The sequence below is a fragment of the Zalophus californianus genome, chromosome 12 (genome assembly GCF_009762305.2).
Source record: "Zalophus californianus isolate mZalCal1 chromosome 12, mZalCal1.pri.v2, whole genome shotgun sequence".
In the NCBI taxonomy this organism is placed as follows: domain Eukaryota; kingdom Metazoa; phylum Chordata; class Mammalia; order Carnivora; family Otariidae; genus Zalophus; species Zalophus californianus.
In genome coordinates, this window is record NC_045606.1 from 2,285,407 (window position 1) to 2,308,242 (window position 22,836).

Here is a 22,836-nt window from a genome sequence, read left to right on the forward strand (position 1 = left end):
TTCATTCCAAATACATACATTCTTTTCGGTGCTTCCACAGGATTCATCCTCAAGAGCAAAACTACCACCAGACCATTGCATTTATTTTCATATCTTTTACTAGTAAAACGCATTCACATTTTATCGTCAGGTATGAACCACTTTTGAGTTCTCCCTCCCACGCCCGTTTGGATTCCTCTGAGTGAGGTGGATCTAAAGGAAGAAGAATAGTCCCATGTCCTGGACCTGTGGTCACGGCCGTCTGCACAGCTTCCTCTCTAGGGGTACTCTCCTGGGGTACCGTGGACCCGGAATCTATATAAACACGTGTACTTCGGGTTTCCCCAGTTGCTGAGGATTTTCAGTTTCACACATAATAAGGATTCAGAAACGCCATGCTGAAAATAAAGAAAAGATACAAATGAATGCCTTATACAGAAATCCATCTCCAAGAATCCAAGCACCAAGGGGTGCTGATATAATGGGAAATTAGAACTCTTTCCTTCCTAACCAGTATTTTATTAGACACCCAGTCTCATGGAGGGGAAAATAGGTCCGGGTAAGTGCAGGGCTCATAAGAAGATGGTGCCCCCGGGTGGGAGCCGGAGAGAGACACGGATAAACCATCACATATGAGAAACTTTACAGGTTCATTCATTTCTAACACGCATATCGTTTTCAGCTCAGATTATCTCGGCATTGGCCAAGAAGTGTCATGTATTTCTAAATCTTCCTGCGCCTAATGACAAATAATGAAAATATATTTCATATACCTTAATGGCTTTCACAGGTTTTTTATGTCAACAGTTGGTATTTTTCCCCCATTTCCTCTTCCTAACACTCCTCAATGTCAGGAAGACAGATTTGACTCACATTGTCCGATATTTATTTTTTCTTCCTGAGCTCCTGTCTGCCTGCAGCCATCTCCATGGGAGATGACCTAGTGACCACTAATAGTATCGAGAGAACCCAATAGATAACGGAAGGACTGAGAAAATGAATATAGTAAAAATTAAACAAAAATAGTAGCAAATGAGGAAGAATCAGGATTAGAACCCGCTCTGGTATTTGCCTGGTGTTTGGCATTAAAATCCATGTAGCACTTGGAGCTAAATATGGAAGCTGAGCCAAGCCTTCCTTAGCTCATACTTCTGTCATAATTATCCTCACACAACACTGTGCATCAACAACACCCACAGACCCGCCCGGGGTTGGAGTTTCTCACACCCCACGTTTTCCAGGGCGCTCATTACCTGCAGCTCGAATGTTTGAACGGTGCTTCCCATTTTGTTATATACGAACTGACCTAGGAATATTTCTTCTCCCTCACATTGTTTCAAGATGCCCTATGAAGGAAAGCAAGAGACAAGGGAGTTCTTGAGTGGATGCTCGGCTAAAGAAACGGAGGCAGTTGTCTGTCCAGGTAGCAATAATTCACGAGACATCTTTGGTGGTCCACCAGGAGCACGGTGCTGTGGCAGGACCCGGTGCTGCCCTATACACCCAAGAGGTGTTTAACTTGGGGGCTTGTGAGGGAAGAGGAGGCTGACCATAGGTCTGATTGGATAATGATAGGTAGATAGATTGATCAGTTGATTGATAGATGATAGATAGATAGATAGATAGATAGATAGATAGATAGATAGATAGATAGATGATTGATAGATAGATGATAGATGATAGATAGATGATAGATAGAAAGATAGATAGATGATAGATAGATAGATAGATAGAGACAGGGAACTAGAACAAATCCCAGCATTGACCCTGGCTCAGTAGCTGAATTTGCAGGTGGCATACTTTGAATAAAATAAGCACAATGTGAGGGGCGCCTGGGTGGCTCAGTCCTAGACACCCCACTCTTGATTTGGGCTCGGGTCATGCTCTGCACTCAGCGCGGAGTCTGCTTGACCCTCATCCTCCACCGCTCCCCGCTCCACTCTCTGTCTCAAATAAAAATAAATAAATAAAATCTTTAAAATACACCCCCACAAAATGAGTCCCCATGTTGACCCACGGTTTTCCGAAACGAGATAAATTTAATCCAACTACCAGACTTCAAGAACACAAATAACTCCATCCAAAAAGTAAGCTTTTGTTGACTGAAAGACCTTAGCGATATTTGTACACTCTTTCCCTTGAGCTTTTCCCTTCATCCTCTACCTTCAAAATGGAAGTTTTTGAGAGGAGACAGACCGGTGGAAATGAATTTATTTTGTGAATCTAAACTTTATCATTGGTGTCCTTAAATCATGGCAACACAATAATCAAAGAGTTCATTGGTACAATTGTTTGATAATGAAAATATTAATATGTAAACTTTATCAGAAGTTATTTTTAAGTAAACTCTACGTCCAACCTGGGCCTTGAACTCATAACCGCGAGATCAAGAGTCACATGCTCCACCAACTGAGCAGGCCAGGAGGTCCATCACAATTTATTAAAAGAATTGTCTACAGCATGACTACATAATGCAGCCACAATTGTATATTCATACAACTCAAAGCTCATACACAGCTGACCCTTAAACAACACGGGTTCAACCGTGTGAGTGCACACAGATGTGGATTTTTTGGACAAATACAGCAAGAACTGTAAGTCTATTTTCTCTTCCTAATGATTTTCTGAGTAGCCTTTTCTCTTCTCCAGCTTACTTTATTGTAAGAATACAGTATATATAATATATATATATTTTATTTTATTAATATATAACATATAAAATACGTGTTCATCGACTGTTACCAGTAAGACTTTTTACCATACTGTTTTATGGGTCAACAGTAAGCTGTTGGTAGTTAAGTTTTGGGGGTCAAATGTACGGGGGGTTTCAACTGTGTGGTAGGGGGTGCTCGCTGCAGTTCCTCTAGCTTTAATCTCACTGGTTCATAAATTGGCTAATATAAGAGAAAAATGATGAGAAGTGGTTTTTATTGCCTGAGGGGTTACCCATAAATCCCCTGTAATGAGCAACCGAGTGCGTCTCTCTGAGATGCGGTTCGAGCGGCTCAGCTCCAACCTCTGTCAGCCGCAGGTGTCAGCAGACAGCTACTGTGGGTGGTGGCAGGCCCCCATCAAAGGATAGTGGTTTCTTTTCTGTCTTGTGACCCAGAATCATGCCATTTACAGGCATTCAAAGAGTGCGCAAAGCAGACTGAGCACCCATGTTTTAACTCCAAGCGCCCCCTCCAGATAGGGCCACCAAGGAGTTGAAGAAAAGCATAGAGCAACAGGGAACACCCGGGAACAGACAGTGAGATGAAAAGTCTGGCGAAAGCCAATTGGTGACTGGTGTAGTGGCCTGGAGCAAGAATGGACTATCCCGGCTTACGGGGCACCAGCAGCATGCTGATGTTGCCATTGCAAATTCCAAGAAGGACAGACACAAGGCCACGGGCTGGGGTGAGGGCAGGAGGTTGCAGGGGGAGCGCATGTACCTATTGTCCCTGTGGGTGGTTGACCAAGCTGAAATCTGGGCACAAGGTTGCAAGATTCCTCCAGGGTCAACCTGCCCCGTATCATACTCTGGGGGTTCCAGAAGAATCGGCCCAAGCAGAGCACCCACTTGGCATCCACCACCTTGCATGCACAGCTTTTGGCTGGCTTTTTACCCTTTGGCTCTTAAATGCAACAGACAAGCATCACCAGACATGAGAGAAAAACACTTTTCCACAAATAGGAAAAGTGGTATTTGGGAATTAGGACACGGGAAGGAGCAGGAGAAAACACAACACAACTATAATTAATGTCTATTAATATCTTCCAGAGCTGAAGAGAAGATACTGCATCCATGAAGGAAGAAATTTAGACTCTAAAGAAAGGGAGTTATTTGCAGGGAAAAAAAAAAAAGTCTCAGAATAATCATGACAGCGGAAATGAAAAATTCCACATATGGGTTAGGATAAAAGTTGATAAAATCTTTCAGAGGGTGGAACAAAAAATGAAGGAAAATTAGAGAGAAAAGATTTTTTAAATACTAGATTAGATGATTAAGTCGAATCCCCAGGATGCAGACATGAAGTTCTGGTCACATCGGAGCAGAAGGGCAGAGTGGGCCAGAGGGACATTTTTAAAAAAAAATAAAATAAAGAAGAAACTTGGAAATGATCTGACATGAAGGAACATAATGGCAGGATTTTTACCCTTTGGAAAAAAGAGGTGGGGAATGGTTTTGTGATAGGAATGTAGAAAAGTCAGCAAATTCAATTGAAACGAGGCATTCGTTTTGATGAATAGGAACATCAAACATTTTAACGAACAGGAACATCAAAGTCTTACACAAAGAAAATAGTATTCCAGTATACTATAGGGCTCAGTGAGAACACCCCCATTCACACAGTCACAGTGAAAACATTGCATATTGATTGAAAGGAAGATACGCCGTCTAGCAGTGTCTCCAACATGACACGCAGATGTACCACGTGACCTAGTAATTCTACGTCCAGATATAGACCCAAGAGAAATGAACACCGATGTCCACACAAAGACTTGGACATGTATATTTCCCGCACCGCTATTCATAATAGTCAAAAAAGAGGAAACAGCTCAAATGCCCATCAGCTGATGAGTGGATATATAAAACACAGTCTATCCACACAATGAAATATGTATTATTCAGCAATTTATTTATTTTTATATTTTTTAATTAAAAATTCTTTTTTATTTATTTGAGAGAATGAGAGAGGGAGGGAGGGAGAGGCAGACAGACTCTTAAGCAGACTCCACACTGAATGCAGAGCCCAGCGCGGGGCTCGATCCCAGGACCCTGAGATCACGACCCGAGCCGAAACCAAGAGCGGACGCTCAACCCACTGAGCCACCCAGGCGCCCCTATTACTCAGCAGTTTAAAAAATGAAGTGCAGTCACACGTTATAGAGCACAGAGGAACCTCAAACACATGATGCTAGGTGGAAGGACCCTTTCACTGAAGACCACATATTATATGATTCCACTTACATGAAACGTCCGGAGTAGGCAACTCTGCAGAGACAAAGTAGGTCAGTGGTGCCGGGGGTGGGGGAGCGGGCTCAGCGATGAGAGCTGACAGCTAAGGAGAGCAAGTCTTCTTTGGGGGGCAACAAAAATGTCCTAAAGTTGATTGTGGTGAGGGATACACAACTCTGTGAATATACATACTAAGAACCACCAACGTGAACACTTTAAGTAAGCAAATTGCTGGTATGTGAATGACCTCTCAATAAACTTGTTTATTAAAGAAAAGTAAGACCTAAAAATTGGGGGAGGATGGGAGAGCCGTGGACGAGGACTGATCTTCATTTTTTATCAGAGGAAGTCAGTAGATTATAAGCAAAACTGAAAAATCAAAAAGTAAAAGTAAGGGCACTTAACTGGCCTGGTTGGTAGAGCACAGGACTCTTGAATTTGGGGTGGTGAGTTCGAGCCCTGCATTAGGCACAGAGATTACTTAAAAAAGAAGAAGTAACGGTAAAAGCAAATATGAAGGCAAGTGTACCGAAATGAGCAGCTAAAACTGTGGCCAAGTGGAAGTTTCTAGAAAGTAGAAACCTGGGACAAGAAGCCCTGGCACAAGAAAAAACTGTTTAGTTATAAGTATACAAGAATGCTGATTTTTTAACTGTGCACATATAGCTTTGATAAAAATAAAAAAATAAGTAATAGAAATCATCTGGTTCAACCCTCTCTCTTTGTAGATGGCAAAGCAGAGGTAACGGAAAGAAGTGACTTTCTCACAGTGATAAAAATGGTTAGCTGCCCAGTTCAGGTGCTATCCCAGCGTCTGATTCCTTGCCAACCCCCTCTTAGTATAACCCACTCTGAACACAGATTCCGACGGCCTCTCACATAGACAGAAAATTCCTTGGGTGCGCTGGAGATGTTTCCTGAGGGAGACACCTTCTCCGAGATGTGCTCCATGGTAATGGCAGTTGGTGTGATCTTCCTGGCAAGCTTGATCAGGGCATGACCCTGGGAACCTGGGAAGGCCCAGCACTTCCCAGGGTGGACATCCGGCTGGAAAGAAAACACCGAGTTAATCTCTTATCGGGTTGTATAGATCCACCACTGCAATATTGGTCAGCAAATCACTATTGACCACGGATCTCGCTTATGCCTGTAATACGAAGGCATTGTGTGGGGTACATACCACACAGGAAAACTGCCAAGGTACCCAGGGGTTTGGTTGTTCTTCCAGAGCACATCAGACTTCGATCATTCAAAGCCTTTCATTATAGGATTATCTCTTATATGATTATCTAATTTATTTATTATGCATTTTCTTTTATTGCTCTAACTAGATTGTATGTTGCTAGAAGGCAGCCAGTTGGCATGAGTGGTGATAGCGTGCTGGTGGCAAAGATAATGATGGAAGTGATGGTAGAGATGGTAGTGGTGATGATGATGGTGGTGATGGTGGTGGTGGAGGTGATGGTGGTGATGATGGTGATGGTGGTGATGATGATGGTGGTGGTGATGATGGTGGTGGTGATGGTGGTGGTGGAGGTGATGGTGGTGATGATGGTGATGGTGGTGATGATGGTGGTCATGATGGTGGTGGTGGAGGTGATGGTGGTGATGATGGTGATGGCGATGATGGTGGTGGTGATGATGGTGGTGGTGATGGTGGTGGTGGAGGTGATGGTGGTGATGATGGTGATGGTGGTGATGATGGTGGTCGTGATGGTGGTGGTGGAGGTGATGGTGGTGATGATGGTGATGGCGATGATGGTGGTGGTGATGATGGTGGTGGTGGAGGTGATGGTGGTGATGATGGTGATGGTGGTGATGATGATGGTGGTGGTGATGATGGTGGTGGTGATGGTGGTGGTGGAGGTGATGGTGGTGATGATGGTGATGGCGATGATGGCGGTGGTGATGATGGTGGTGGTGATGGTGGTGGTGGAGGTGATGGTGGTGATGATGGTGATGGCGATGATGGCGGTGGTGATGATGGTGGTGGTGGAGGTGATGGTGGTGATGATGGTGATGGTGGTGATGATGATGGTGGTAGTGGAGGTGATGGTGGTGATGGTGATGTGGTGGTGGTGATGGTGGTGGTGGTAGTGGTGATGGTGCTGATGGTGGTGGTGGAGGTGGTGGTGAGGATGATGGTGGTGATGGTGGTGGTGGAGGTGGTGGTGATGATGGTGGTGGTGATGCTGATGGTGGTGGTGGAGGTGATGGTTGTGATGGGGATGGTGGTGGAGGTGATAGTGGTGATGGTGGTGGTGGAGGTGATGGTGGTGGTGATGATGGTGGTGGAGGTGATGATGGTGGTGGTGATGGTGGTGATGGAGGTGATGGTGGTGATGGTGATGGTGGAGGTGATGGTGGTGATGATAGTGGTGATGATGATGGTGGTGGTGGTGATGGTGGTGATGATGGTAGGGGTGATGGTGGTGATGGTGATGATGGTGGTGGTGATGAAGGCGATGATGATGATGGTGATGGTGGCGATGATGGTGGTGGTGGTGATGGTGGTGATGGTCAAAGCAGTGGTGATGGTAAGGAAGAAAAATGTACCATTTTCTAGATCTAGAGTCTGCAGTGAAATCTGTATTATTGCTCCTGAAGGTATTCCTACCTTGGAAATGGACTTCAGGTTTGTCGGTTGTAGTTAAGATCAGCCCTACCATCTGTTGATGTCTACCTATAGCCTTCTGGATTGAACTCATATGTTAGTGGAGATCGTATTTGGAAATGTCTCCTGTTACACTTGGACTCTGGAGGAATGTGTCAGTCTGGAGAGCGGGTGGTACAGTGCTGGCACTTAGGGGCGAGCACCTGGAGTTAATGTTTGTTGAAAGACTGAAGTTTTCAACTAAAGAGGGGGGCTGCAAGATCGATTTAAGGAAAAGATATGGAATGCAAACGTCCTATTTAAGAAGTAAATAATCTAGCTTACGGATTTTAAAATGATAAAAACAATTAATAATTAATCATTTAACTAATTTTAATAATTTATGAGTTTACTGCCCATAAAATAAGAAATAATTTATATAGTTTGATGACTATTAAAATGCAAGTAGGGGGGCACCTGAGTGGCTCAGTCAGTTAAGCGTCCTACTCTGATCTCGGCTCAGGTCATGATCTCAGGGCCGTGAGATCAAGCCCCGCGTCAGGCTCTGCGCTCAGCGTGGAGTCTGCTTGAGATTCTCTCTCTCTCCCTCTGTCCCTCCCCTTCCTTCCCCCCAAAATAATAAAATAAAATAAAATAAAATAAAATGCAAGGTGATGGTTTCAGGTTCTGTGACAAATTCAGAGTGGCCTCCATTGTGGGTGTTAATATTTTCATGATAAATAATATGAACAAAATCCTCAAATATAAATAGATTCCTCTTAGTCTAGCTTCTACCTGGAGAATAATATCTGGAGGCATTTCGTAAGTTAAGAAACCGATCCCATGCCAGTGAAGTTTTGCTTTATTATTTTTGTAACTTTCCGAGGTCCCAGCTTCAATGACAGAAGCCCCTGCAAAGAGAAAATAATATTTTAAATAAACAATTACACATCTCAAGACACATCATTTATATTTTCACAAGGTTGTTAGAATAGCGGTCCCAGGCAAATTGCCAGTAAGGTGACGTTCACACTCGGGCATCGGTAGGGGGAGTACGGCTTCCCGCTCTCATTACTGCTGAGACTTTGTCACTTTGAGAAAACGTGTGGTTTTCTTGCTCCGTGTGGTTTCATAGCATTTCCGAAACTGGTACTGAATGATTCAGAGGGGGAAATACGATGTGGACTGTGTTTATTACCTCAACAGACGTGTGGACGCCCATATTTTAACAACTCATGTAATGAGACTTTTAAATCAGCCCAACCTACTTAAAAACAAAAAAGGCATAAAAACCAACAATGTCAGGGGCTCAGTCAGTAGAACATGCAACTCTTGATCTCTGGGTTGTGAGTTCGAGCCCCACACTGGGTGTAGAGATGACTTAAAAATAAAGAAATTTAAAAATCTTTAAAAAATAAAAAAAAATAGAAAATCAAATATAAAGAATACGGACCGCTTGGGAGCATTAACTTTTCGGTTTTTACTCACCTGCTGATTTAAGGGCATAGTCGGCCATTTGGACTTGGTCCTCTCTCAACTTTTTAAGGACATAATTTACCAAGTTTGACATTTCCTGTAAAAATATTAGAAAGAGTTCTCTGTTAACAATCTCGGCTAACTTCTTGGGTTTTGACAATTCACTTTGCAGACTTGCAGCTAAGCACCATAATCTGCAAAATACAAACGGTGAACATTGAGGAACTACACAGAGCCAGGTGCTGCACCCGGATTTCTAATGCCCTGCACAGCCCCGAGGGGTCGCCATTCTCCAGGTCACTGGGGCATGTCCAGATGCCCCCCAGTCCCAGCAAGGTTGGAGCCAAGGCCCCTTCGGAAGCCCTAACGACCCCCCCATCACGCTCTGCAGTGAGGTGGTCACACGAGGTTGTGCATGCCACCTGCTGGGTCCCCCCGCTTCATTCGCGTCTCTGTTTAGTAATAAAGACTTGATCATTCTGTAGGTATCTGGGCATCAGGCCTTTTACATGGAGTTCATGACTGCTTCTGAGAAAGTATCCATCCTTGGGGCGCCTGGGCGGCTCAGTCGGTTAAGCATCTGCCTTCAGCTCAGGTCATGATCCCAGGGTCCTGAAAATAAGCAAGGGGTCTGCTTCTCCTCCCGCTCCCCCAGCTGACTCTCTCTCTCTCTCTCTCAAATAAATAAATAAAATTAAAAAAAAAAAAAGAAAACATCCTTTGAGTTAATACTGGCTTCTTAAGGACGTTCTGATTCTAAGAAAGCAAGTGTCCTAGAGGACCCACCGTTCCAGTTCTGACTCGGACCCTTGTCCTGGGGCCCTGACAGTACAGGGCCCGGAAGGCAGGAGGTGTCAGGATGAGGTTTCTGTGTGCTTCAGGAAATAGGCATTAAGGGAAGAAGAGAAGCTAGTGTGGGAGACGGGGAAAAGCAGCCAAGCTCATTGGCCTCCAGCAGCATGTGCCCTGATCGGGTGCTGATGAGGTCAAGGGCGCTAGCTTCGGCTCCGTGAATAAAAATATTCTGCTCTGTAAGTGTTCAGAGGCTGCATTTCTGAATGATCTTCTGCGTGTCTTACGGGAAAATAAAACGGCATCGGGTACTGACTTGGGCGGGAAGTCCGTCAGATGGCAAGGCTTTTCTGTGACACAGGGATCGCAGGCAAGCGGGTTCCCAGGGCAAGCTTTCTTGAGGTAAGCTCCTGTCAGGGAGAACCTTCCGGAGGAGGACAAAGCATCCAGTGCTTGAGTTTTCTGCTCCCAGAAGCCATGCAAGGCGACCCTCCCAAGCGCCCTTACCTCGTCAGCAGCCTCCAAGGGCTCCTGGTCCTCATCTCTGTCCATGTTCCAGCTGTAATTGTGCAGACCGTCCCGCGTATCTCTAAGCAGTGCCTTCAGAACATCTATTTGTTCAATTAAAAATAGAATTTCACGGAAGTTGTTCTCCAGAGTCTGGCTTTCCTTCCTGTAAAGGGAGACCCCCTGAGTGAAGGGAGAGAGACTGGGCTTTCTGCCACGGGCTGGGCTTCAGAAGCAGCCCCGGGAAGAGGCTGCTGCAGGAGAGGCCAAGTCTTGAGAGAGGCAGTCGGGGACGCCCCTTGGTCTAAAGCGCCGCCCGTCACTCCCTACGAACAGCAAGGACATTCAGGGCAAGAAGCTTCCAGAGGGTGTCCCAATGCTTGGGGCGTGCTCTACGCAGGCAAGTAGGGCTTCTCCAACCTTATGCGTCCCTGGGCCCTCCCTGGGGGCTCTGCTACCCTGACCGGAGCCTGCATGACTTCACAGCGTGAAGCCTAAATCCCCATGGGCCACCTTGTTCCCTTGTTCAAATGGGGAACACCCTGTATTTCCAGTGGACTATGGAGCAGGGGTTTCATCCTGAGCCCTGAGGTCCTATGGATGAGGCTCAGGCAAGGAGGGTGGCTGGAGGCTGCGTGGCTGGAGATTACAGCTGGGGACAGCCACCTGTCCCTGCTGACAGCAGGAGGGTGCAAGACGTTGTTTTCGCAGAATGGCTTCTGCCGCTTGGACAGTTTGAAAATTACTGGCGGACACAATGAGTACATGTCAAGCCAGCAGGTGTTTCTTTTGGTTGAAAAATGTAAGCACCACTCACCTATGACTTTCTTCTCCCCCACCCCTGCCCAGTTTGTAAAACAATACAGGTTCAAGGTTTGGCAAATACAAAACTCTTCAAGAGATAAACACTGCTGCATTTCTGTGTGCTTATAACAGTTTTTATTCCATGAGAAAAACTAGGAACAAAATACAGATGCTGTTTGTGATCTTGTGTCCTGCTGCACTTCCCGGGTACTAGATACATTATTAGGTATTATAATCATTAAATATTTACATTATTCATTATTACAGTTATTTCGAAGGCTTCATAATTCCCCATTACACGGATATCCTCAAACGTATTTAACCGTTGGCTTGTTTTTCTTCTCCAAGCGGTTTTCATTTTCTTAAATCATAACTCATCTGGAAAGCACGGCTCAGTGTCTATTACCTTAAAGAATGAGCCCCAGAAGTGGGAGTGATTTTAGTTTTATGGTTTTAGAAAAACATTCCACTGCTGGAGTCACACCAGCAAAGTCCCCCGAATCAGAAAACCTCACTCACTTTAAAAGCTCCAGTTGTTCTTTTGGCGTCCGAAGTCTGGCCTGGAAGAAACCAAAGGACCCCAATCATTCGGCATCCTGCCTAGTCAAGCAGAGTTAGTGTTCTTATTCGTAAAGGGGAAAGAAATCACACTTGCACCTGGATAGACATACATACGTGACACGGGGGGACGCCGAGTGTCCTCTAAGACACCTGCATGTCTGTCTGCCTTCCTGCAAATGGTTACATTTTGTGGGGATGAAGCAACATCCAAATCCGAAAGTGACAACTGGAGTCTAAGAGGGGCTGTTTCTCAAGGGAGTGAAAGTGCTGGGGCATCTGGGCGGCTCAGTGGGTTCAGTGCCTGCCTCCAGCTCGGGTCATGATCACAAGGTCCCGGGATGGAACCCCACATCGGGCTCTCTGCTCAGCAGGTAGCCTGCTTCTCCCTCCACCTGCCGATCCCTCTCTCTCTCCCTCTGTGTGAGCTCTTTCTCTCTCTCTGCCTCAAATAAATAAATGAAATCTTTAAAAAGATATCTAAAGAGAAGGGAATGCTATTTAAAATCAGTTGTTAATTGAATAAAAACAGCTTCTATTGCCCATAGCTACTGTAGCTCAAGTCTAAAGGCTGCTTGGAGGCAGAATTTCTTCGTCTTTGGGGGTCTCCACTCTTTCTCTCTTAAGACCTTCAACTGATTGGGTGAGGCCCACCCATACTACGGCGGCTAATTTGCTTTACTCAAAGCCTACCAGTTTAATGTTAATCACATCAAAAAATGCCTTCACAGCAACATCTAGAACTAGTGTTTGACCAAACGTCTGGGCACCTAGCCTAGTGAAGGTGACCCCTAGAATTAGCCATCGTAATAGGGGTAAGCCTCCAAAGTCCTAGCTCATTCCAGCATCACCTGAAAACTCTAAAGTCCATAGCCTCGTCTAAGTAGCACCTAAGTCCGATATGGGTTAAGATCCCAGATAAGATTCATCCTGAAGCTAATTCCCCTCCAGCTGTGAGGCTATGAAACCAAACACGTGATGTGCTAAATACAGGGATGAGACAGGTGGAGTATAGACATCCTCATTGCAAAAGGAAGAAACAGAGAAGACAAAAGGTTCACAAACATTCAGTCTATGGTAGGAGCCTGCCGGGATCAGAGGCTGGAGAGGATTTGTAGGTCAAATTGTAGCTTCGCTTCGTCATAAAACCGCTCAATAGGACCCTGGTCCCTACGCTAATTCTATTAGATATTCACATGCAAAACAAAGGTAACACACTGCAAGTTGGAGCATGTTAAATTTTAAACGAGTGACATACAAAATGACTTAACAAGACATCACCTGGTAATTATAAAGCCTCGAACCGTATTCTGCAATTAGAGCGTAAAATTGTCTGGATTTCTGAGGAAACTCCGTTTCGTTAAGCCACATGTGATTGCCAAGTCCTGTTAAAGAAAAGACCAACTCTGACGGAAGAGTCTGTCTGCAAGCATTTATGATCGTCTACATGTATGTTCTCTAAAGATTTTTAAGTCATCTCTCCACCCAACGTGGGGCTTGAACTCATGACACTGAGATCAAGAGCCGCGCTCCTCCGACGGAGCCGGCCGGGTGCCCTGATATGTTACATGCATTGATAAGAATTTCTCTAAGCATGAAGGATACATACACTCTTAAATAGAATATCAGAATCTTGGGTGACAATATGGAAAATGGCAATATTGGGTGCTTAACAAAATCAGGTCTCCATTGAAATGTTCATATGCGGGCAAAGATGAACAGGATCTGCTTTTGTTGGACTCTGACATCTAATCCCAAACTTACAGCAACCAGAGGACTGAAGAAAAGCAGATTATCGTTAAGAGTATGGGATTCCTGCTCCCCTGCCTGCCATCCCTCGGTCCCCAGCATGGTGGCAGGGACTGGGAGCACGGGGGGATGGGAGTGCACATTGCTCATGCAGCTTGCTGGTTTCAGGGGGGCTAATGCAGACTTGTTCTTAATCTACAGTGACTGGGAGTTTTGAACCTCCTGGTGTTCCCACCCCCTTGGGCTAGAAGGGTTTTCTGGGAGGCTGTGATATCTGGCGAAAGATGGGAGCCCGGGTGGCTCAGTGATGGAGCGTCTCCCTTCGGCTCAGGTCATGATCTCTGGGTCCTGGGATCGAGCCCCAGGTTGGGCTCCCTGTCAGTGGGGAGTCTGCTTCTCCCTCTCCCTCTGCCCCTCCACCCCGGCTCATGCTCTCTCTCTCTCTCTCTCTCTCTCTTGCTCTCAAATAAATAAATTGTATCTTTGAAAAAAAAAAAAACCTTAAGGACATAAATTGGCCTTCCCCACCTGGGCAAAGAATAGGGCATGGGGCAAGGGGCAGACAGACCCAAAGCATGGGAGGGAGAAATCAGAGGAGGAAGTCCCTTGTGGGAATAGGGCTTGGAAGGGAAAAGAGAAGGTAACACGCATATCCGGAACTGGATGCATGTTCAGAAGAGATCATACAGAGGATCCCGGGCTTGCATGTCAGGTGGCTCTGTGGGCTCTGTGTGAGCCAGAGGTGAAGGTTAAAGCAGAGTCGTGGGTGGCCCAGCTTAGCCCTGAAAGAGTGCCCAGCGTAGTGTCACAGGATCAAGACTCGGAGAGTCCCCATTCTTCCCTCTCTGTCTCCCCCTCGATGACTCCAGGAAGTCTCTGTCAGGTCACCAGCTGACCACTGAGATGGCAAACAGTGACTGTCAGTAAAAAATGACTACAGCCCTCAATGAGGACTAACAGCAATCTCTGGGAAAGGGGAAAAAAATCTGACTTCCAGAGTTACCATATTAAAAAATTGAAATGCCCCGTTTCCAGCACAAAATTACAAGGCACACAAAGAAACAAGTGAGTATGGCCCATTTAAGGAAAAAAAAAATGGACTGAAACCATCCCTGGAGAAGTCCAAACACTGGACAGAGTAGGTAAAAACTTTATTTAAAAAAAAACGTTTTATTTATTTACTGAGAGAGAGAGAGAGAGAGGGAGAGAACTCATGCGCCCATGCGGGCGGGGGGTGGGGGAAGGCAGAGGAAGAGGGAGAATCTCAAGCCCACTCCCCTCTGAGCCTAGAGCCCAATGCAGGGCTCAATCCCACAACCCTGAGATCATGACCTGGGCTGAAACCAAGAGTCAGATGCTTGACGGACTGAGCCACCCAGATTGGAACCTTGATTTTACTGGGCACTCTGTGCTTCAAGTCATCTATATATTAAAGAGCAATTTTCCACGTGCTAGGGGGTGCGACGTGGGATATTGGCAGTCAGAAACCTGCAAACGGCACGTTCAACCATTTCTTCAGCCCCCCTCGGGATCAGCGAGAGGCTTTCGTGCCGTCTATCTGGGACATTTATTTCTTTCCAGAGCTTTCTCTGGCATTTCCACAGAGATCCCCCTCCCTACACAGAAACATCCTGAGACATGGCTTTAAGGACCTTACCTATAAGAAGAAGGGTCAATATAGACCCCGTGCTTATGACAATCTTCCACGACTGGGTTAACCTAAAGAGAAGAAAAACAAGAAGAGCGTAAGGGTCCACCACCAGCAACCGGTACTTTGAACATGAGACTAACCACTACAACCAAGTCCACAAACGTGCTCCTTCTAGGCTGAGTCTGAGAACTAATTCACTTCCTAACCGAATTTGACTCCAGAGAAAACAGTTTCTGGGGTGGAGTATTTACACACTCAGACGTCCCACCCCTCAGGTCACACGCGTTATGGTTGTGCTGGGGTTTACGTCTCGTGTACGCCCCAGTGTTTTCATGTGTGTGTAATAGATGCTTACAAAGGATGTAACAGAAAGGGTTATCCTTGTGGTCTGAAGGCAGAAGGAGACGAGCTTAGAGTCTGATTTCATGGAAATTAGGTACTGGGTGACTCGGTCGGTTAAGGTCCGTCCGACTCTTGGTTTTGGCTCAGGTCTTTTTTTTTTTTTTTAAGATTTTATTTATTTGACAGAGAGAGAGAGAGAGGGAGAGAGAGCATGAGCAGGGGGAGAGGCAGAGGGAGAAGGAGAAGCAGACTCCCCGCTGAGCAGGGAGCCCGATGCGGGACTCGATCCCAGGACCCTGGGATCATGACCTGAGCCGAAGGCAGACGCTTAATGGACTGAGCCACCTGGGAGCCCCGTCGGCTTAGGTCTTGATCTCAGGGTCGTGAGATAGAGCCCCGCGTTGGGCTCCACCCTAGGTGAGGAGCCTACTTTAAAAAAAGAAATGATTAACAACTATCTGATGAAGTTCTTTAAATAATCATAACACTTCCCTTCACTGTTGCTTGCAGTCTACCCTCTACACAGAAAAAGACACAAATCCTAACCGCCTGACTCAATGGACTTTTACAGGGTGAACACACCCGTGTCACCTCAGCAACAACGGGCAAAAGCCCCCCCCAAAACCCCATCAGACCCTGCGCTTTCCATCCCAAAGGTCACCTCTGTCCTGACCCAGAAGCTTTTCCCGATTCTTTGCCCTCAGAGGGAGGTGTATCTTGAAAGCACACCCTCCGTAAATATTATTTCTTGGTCACGTGTGGGGTCCACTGCCTAAAGAGAGTTATTCAAAGGTGCATTTACAGCCCGGGTGAGCCCTCCCGATGGGCTGCATGAAATAAAAAGGACCACATGCAAATGTTCGGCAAAGGTTACTTCTGTTTTTTGATAAAACCCTGGCTGTCAGCCTCTGCACTTTAAAGCCCCTTGGATGCCTTTGCATGAACTGTGGGACCCTGTCTTCTGCGGGGAGCATGTTTTGCTCCTTTAGATTGGGACAGTCCAATTCCTCTTCTTGTATCATGACAAATGATAACAAAACTTTGTAGCCCTCCCTCGTTTGTACGGGCAGGTTTGTTTCCGTGCAAGGGCTCTTCTGGTACCACTCATGTGGCTATTCTGTGACTTTTCATTTTTGTTTTCCCAGCAGGTGGAGCAGAGGGGACAGGGGAGGGGGGCTGGGGTCTTTGCCCTCCTTCCTCCCACCCTGCCCTGGGTGGGCAGGGATTCTCTGCGGCCTCCTTCTGGCCAATCCACACCTGCTCTGACAACAGGACACAGTTATTGGCTCCAAATGCGTGCCCACTAACCGTGCAGTCATTTGTCACCCAAGGATGCGCTCAACGCACTCTGTGTCGGGGTGTCCTCAACCGCGGGGCTAAGCACCATAAATCACAGAGAACGGACAAGCTAGGTAAAGAGGGGAATAATCCGCAAATCCGTCAAGTAGAATAGTAATCTTGCTGCTGCTGAGGTTCATTCTTCTTTAAAGGTGGCTTCTGGTTCACAATCCTTGTGCCCCGTGGTCTTGAATGAGTCAAAGTACCCCCGGCGTGGTGATCAAGAGACACCTGCCAGGAAAGTGTTAGGAAATGACTTTCTCTCAAAAGGAGAAAGGCTTTTTGGGGGCTATTTTCCAAGTAAACGGAGCACGTCTGGCCCGCGGCACGTATGTATCCGATCTGATAGCGATTGTTCTTCAGAGTTACGTACCCGTTGGCGTCAGGGTTCCCGTGCTCCGAGAGCAGGCTGCTAAAACTGGCGCTGTTGCTGGCTTCCTCAGAATGACCTCTAAAAAACCTGGCGGCCCTTCTCGGCTTCGGCCTTCCACTCATTTCCCCCCACGAGGTAGCAAAGAGCTGGGAGGAGGAAGAAGAGCATCCGTGTGCTCTTTGCTATTTTAGGGAAAGCACGACGCCCTACAGAGAGAATCTGGGGTTGCTTTCTTGTCTTACTTCCCGGGTGTTTCTCCTTCGAGGGGGAAACTGTGAGTGAGCGAATCTGGAACCGCTGCAGACCCCTCTGTTGCATCACCTTCTGTGACGCATCACAATGGAAACCCCACCCCATGGCAGGTGGGGCACCTGCGGCCGCCTCTCGGGCCCGCACCTCGTCCTGAACGCGCGTGTTCATGCTTCATTGTAACACCTTCTGCATGGCCCGCAGGTCCTGCCAAGGCTCCCCCTGTACCCAGCTCTCCGCTGTCACAAACCAGGGGTTTGCTGCGTCCGCTTCACAAGTGAAGTACCACGGAGACCATGGGAGACCCCAACATATCGCTCCCCAATGTTGCTCTTGTCCCTTCCTTCCCACAGGGAACTATGATCTGGAAGTTGTTATATGGAATTCCCACGTATTTTTAAATATTTTAGCACCGATATATGTGTCCATACAGAACACAATATTGTGTGTTTGCTTTCGACCGAAACGCTCTTCCTCCATTTTCTCCCATTGTCTTGGGATGTTTTCACTCCAGCTCGCTCGCTCTCGCGGCTGCGCAGTATTCGATGATATATTTTATCACATACACGTCACAGTCATTTACCTGCTCTTGTACGGATGCACGCTGAGGCTGCTTTTAGTTCTGCAGCAACACAAAGAATGGCCAACGCCCATTCTTGTGCGTGTCTCGTGCACACCCTTCGCCAGGGCCCCTCCGAGGAGAGAGTTTATTGAGTATACGGGTCCGTGGGTGACAGCTTTGGAGCATGACTCACTGGTGCGTGAAGCAGGTGGCTGCTGATGGGGATGACGGTGATTCTGCCTCGTGCATTCCTGTGTGTGTGCCTGCCCATGTCTGTGCATGCGTGTGTGTACACAGTGTGTGCACGTGTGTGTCTGTGTGTGTCTCTGTGTGCATAGCGTGTGTGCAAGTACACATGCGTATCTGTGTGCACACGTCTGCGTGTGTGTGCAAGTACACCTGCGTGTGTATCTGTGTGCACATGTCTGCGTGTGTGCGCGCGTGCACACGTGTGTGCGCGCCTGTGTGTGTATGTGACAGTTTGGTCTTTATCCTCTTACAATTTTGAATATTTCCTCTCTCCCTCTTTGGTGTTCCTCAGTTTCAGTTCGATTCACCGAAGTGTGATATTAGTGCTCATTGTTCCGACTCGGCTACTTTAAAGGTCCATTTGGGCGCTCATGCATTTCCTCAGTTCTGGAGTATTTCCCCCCCTTCAGGTCTTCAAACGCTGCTTCGCTGCCAGAGTCTCTGGTTTCTCGTGATGCCCACCGAGCGACATTTTGAAGTCTTTGGATCTACTTTCCCCATAGCTCACTGCCACGTTATAGTTGGTGTTTTTGTGAGTTTCTCCCCTCCTTTTATCTATGCTGGTTTCACGGTGAATTCATAAGTGCTACTTTACAATTCGCGGATCTGCTCTTTGACACTGTGAGGTCCGGATCTATCCCAAGAAATCCCAGCGCGTCTCCTTTACTGCCTCATCGTCCCAAACTCAACGGGGACAGAATGGAGCAGAGGAACGCGCTTTCTCAGTGCCACACTCTGACCCCCGCTGCGGGCTGTCCTGCCTCCCACCTTCTTGTTTCTTTTCAAGGCTATGGAATGCGCATACAATGACATACTTATGTAAAATGTGGTTATGAACAAATACATAAATGTGTCTGTGTGTATCTACAAATATACTCATCTCTTCACATTGTGGACTTGGTGGCTGACCGTACACCATGTTCTGCAACTTGCTTTTTTCCCTTAAAACATCTAGCTTAGAAGTCCTCCCGACTCACTTGGAGGTGACCTTCCCCAGTCTTTCATGGCTGCATGTTGTTTTCCGAGGGCTGAAATCTGTCCAACCTGCCCCATACTGATGAGCCGTTTTTAAATTTTTTATTATTTTTTAAAAGATTTTATTTATTTATTTGTCATAGAGAGAGAGAGAGAGAGCACAAGTAGGGTGAGCAGCAGGGGGAGAGGGAGAAGCAGGCTCCCCACTGAGCAGGGAGCCCGATGTGGGACTCGATCCCAGGACCCCGAGAACATGACCTGAGCCAAAGGCAGATGCTTAACCGACTGAGCCACCCAGGCACCCCAATGAGCATTTTTTAAAAAAGATTTTGTTTATTTATTTATTTATTTACACAGCGTGCTCAGGGGGAGGGGCAGAGGAAGAGAGAATCTCAAGCAGACTCCGCACTAAGCACAGAGCTGGATGCTGGGCTCGATCTCACAACCCTGAGATCATGACCTGAGCTGAAATCAAGAGTCGGACACTTAACTGACTGAGCCACCCCAACACCCCTGATGAGCATTTTGACATAGAAAACAGCATGCGATAAATAACTGTGAGCTTATGTTATTCTGCAGCTGCCGATAAAATAGACACTTAAGAAGATATACCCTTTCTTCTCCCGGCTAAGACCCTTGTTCTCCTGGGATCTGCTTTTTTGGTCTCTCAGGTTTTGTTTCATCTCTTCCTTCTTTTGTTTGAAAATTTGTTTTTGTTTAAAGTCAATATCAGTCCTTCATTTATTTCTCTAAGGGTTGTGTACTTATTTTTATTTTTTTAATCCTCTTTTTTAAATATTTTATTTATTTCAGAGAGAGAGAGCAGGAGCACGTTTGGGCTGGGGAGGCAGAAGGACAAACGGACTCCCCGCTGAGCAGGGAGCCCAACGTGGGGCTCGATCCCAGGACCCTGAGATCATGACCTGAACTAAAACCAAGAGTCGGACACTTAACCAACTACACCACCCAGGCGCCCCTCATATTAGATTATTATTATTAAATTTAAAAAAACCCACTCAGTTTAGTAATCCCTCCTGTTGGTGAGGCTCTGGTGTAAAAAGTATGCCCCCTGATGGAGAGGGGGCCAATGGAGTCCTGGGGGAGGAGGTCTAGGGAAGGGAATTGTCCAGACCTTTTAGCTGCTTCAGGTTGGATATGTAACAAGGATGGGCAAAAGCGGAAATGAACATGTGTCCTGGGAGTTGAAATAAATCAGCTCAGTCAATAAGAGGGGTAAACCAAGAGAGAGGAGACAGGCGGGAGAGGTTCAAGGGCTTTGAGAAATCAGAATTTGTACTCAACTGCATTTTTTTCCTTTTCTCAAAATACTCCTGAGCAGGAGCTATCTATATAAGATATATCTATAATAAGATGTCTATATACATGATACGTAATATATAAAATCTTATATATGATATGATAAGATATATGTAATAAATGAGGATATCTATATATAGATAGGCATATAAGATAGATGTAGGAACGGAGCCTGGGTGGCTCAGTCGGTTAAGCTCTGCCTTCTGCTCAGGTCATGATCTCAGGGTCTTGGGATCGAACCCCACGTGGGGCTCCCTACTGACTGGGGAGCCTGCTTCTCCTTCTGCCCCTCCCCCCTGCTCATGCACCCGCTTGCTCTGTCTCTCTCAATGAATAAATTAAAAAATCTACACTTTTTCTATTTTTTTTTTAAGATTTTATTTATTTGACAGACACAGCGAGAGAGGGAACACAAGCAGGGGGAGTGGGAGAGGGAGAAGCAGGCTTCTGCGGAGCAGGGAGCCCGATGCGGGGCTCGATCCCAGGACCCTGGGATCATGACCTGAGCCGAAGGCAGATGCTTAACCATCTGAGCCACCCAGGCGCCCTCTACACTTTTTTCTAAACATCTACAAATAAAACCGCATAAAATGTGCATCAAGTGGAATTGTGTGTGAGGACGTTTGGATCCTTCTAAACACTGAGAACTGTTATGGCACAGAAAGCCCACCGTGATAAAGGGTAGGAAATGAGATCTGCTCGTTCTCAGCTGATTACCCTGCCTCACCTTTTCTTCTGCACTGCGCCCTACCTAGATTCTTATTTGACCTGACATCTGCAAACACTGCTTTCAAGCACACTCCGGAAGCAGGAACTTTCTCCTAAGGGAGTGATCGCTCTTCATGGTTGGAATTATGAGCAAGAGAAATTCAATTTTCGAGTTATGACTTCCATTCCAAAGAAGGTCCTCAACTTGGGTGAGTTCTGCCCTTTTCTATTAACCCAGTTCATAAACAGAAAAAGATACTCGCTAGGACCACTGCAGTTACTAGGATCAACTATGCTATTCCAGTCTGTTCATTCATTCATTCATTGTAAATTTTTTTAAAAATTTCAATGCCAGTGTAAGTTACCATAGTGTTGCATTGGTCTCAGGTGCACTACGATCCACTATTCTCAGAAACAACCTTCTCTGGACCCTACAATCCCCTAGGCAGACGAGGTTGTGACTTACACAAAAGGAAACCCGTTATTCTTGGTGAGAGCCTAAGCGCCTCTACACACAGTGGGACAAACCCGTGACATTGCAACCTGGAAAACTCATCAGGCTCTTATCTGAGAGCCGGGTAAACGGCAGAGTCAGGGTTTCTTCCGGTCGCAAGAGCTATGGTCTCTCCACCCGGTCCCAGCCCGCACCTGTGCAGATCCCCAAGCCAGCCAGGCCGGAAGTCCACACTGAAGTCAAGTGTTTGGCAGAAATCTGAACGCACTTTCCCAGAAACATGGCCAAACAGTCTCTCCATTTACAAACACAGAAATAGGGGCGCCTGGGTGACTCAGATGGTTAAGCGTCTGCCTTCGGCTCAGGTCATGATCCCGGGGTCCTGGGATGGAGCCCCGCGTCGGGCTCCCCGCTCAGCGGGGAGTCTGCCTCTCCCTCTGCCTCTGCCACTCTCTCTCTCCCTGACTCTCATGAATAAATAAATAAAACATTTAAAACAAACAAACACAGAAATACTCCTGAAAACATATGGTATGAGGAAGGACGTTTACATGACCATTTCACTATTGATACATAATTGGCAGAAATGGCTCTTGGCTTTTTTTTTTTTTATTTTATTATGTTATGTTAGTCACCATACAATACATCATTAGTTTTTGATGTGGTGACCCAGGATCCATTGTTTTATTATAACACCCAGTGCTCCATGCAGTACGTGCCCTCCTTAATACCCATCACGGGGCTAACCCATCCCCCCTCCCCCTGCCTCTCTAAAACCCTGTTTGTTTCTGAGAGTCCATAGTCTCTCATGGTTCATCTCTCCCTCCGATTCCCCCTCCTTCATTTTTCCCTTCCTTCTCCTAGGTTCTTGGCTGTTTTACCTCCTCTTTTTTTTTATTTAGTTTTAAAGTCGATTTAATTTTAAAGTTGTTTTGTTTTTCGTAATCTCGACACCCAGTGTGGGGCTCAAACTCGCCACCCCACATCAAGAAGAGTCTCGTGCTCTTCCAATTCAGTCAGGTGCCCCTATTCGTCCTCTTTAAAAAAAAAAAAAAAAAGTGCATGAGGGCGCCTGGGTGGCTCAGTTGGTTAAGCGACCGCCTTCGGCCCAGGTCATGCTCGTGGAGTCCCGGGATCGAGTCCCGCATCGGGCTCCCTGCTCAGCAGGGAGTCTGCTTCTCCCTCTAACCCTCCCTCCTCTCACGTGCTCGCTCTCTC

At 46.5% G+C, this 22,836-nt stretch overlaps 1 protein-coding gene across 2 annotated transcripts; it reads right to left on the reverse strand.

Moving 5' to 3' along the window:
• Nucleotides 1-94: 94 nt before the first annotated feature.
• On the reverse strand, nucleotides 95-17,529 carry SUN3 (Sad1 and UNC84 domain containing 3). Of its 2 annotated transcripts, XM_027574276.2 has the most exons (11): nucleotides 17,105-17,234; nucleotides 16,702-16,962; nucleotides 15,058-15,119; nucleotides 12,933-13,036; nucleotides 11,613-11,653; nucleotides 10,290-10,455; nucleotides 9,003-9,087; nucleotides 8,310-8,425; nucleotides 5,801-5,968; nucleotides 1,233-1,325; nucleotides 95-377 (listed from the first exon to the last, which is right to left on the reverse strand). In XM_027574276.2, the coding sequence occupies exons 2-11, from the start codon at nucleotides 16,710-16,712 to the stop codon at nucleotides 258-260; spliced, it is 966 nt and encodes a 321-aa protein (XP_027430077.1). In that variant the 5' UTR covers nucleotides 16,713-16,962; nucleotides 17,105-17,234; the 3' UTR covers nucleotides 95-257. The 2 variants fall into 2 exon arrangements, with proteins under 2 accessions (XP_027430077.1, XP_027430076.1); XM_027574275.2 differs by lacking the exon at nucleotides 16,702-16,962 and having other exon boundaries at nucleotides 17,105-17,529.
• Nucleotides 17,530-22,836: the final 5,307 nt, after the last annotated feature.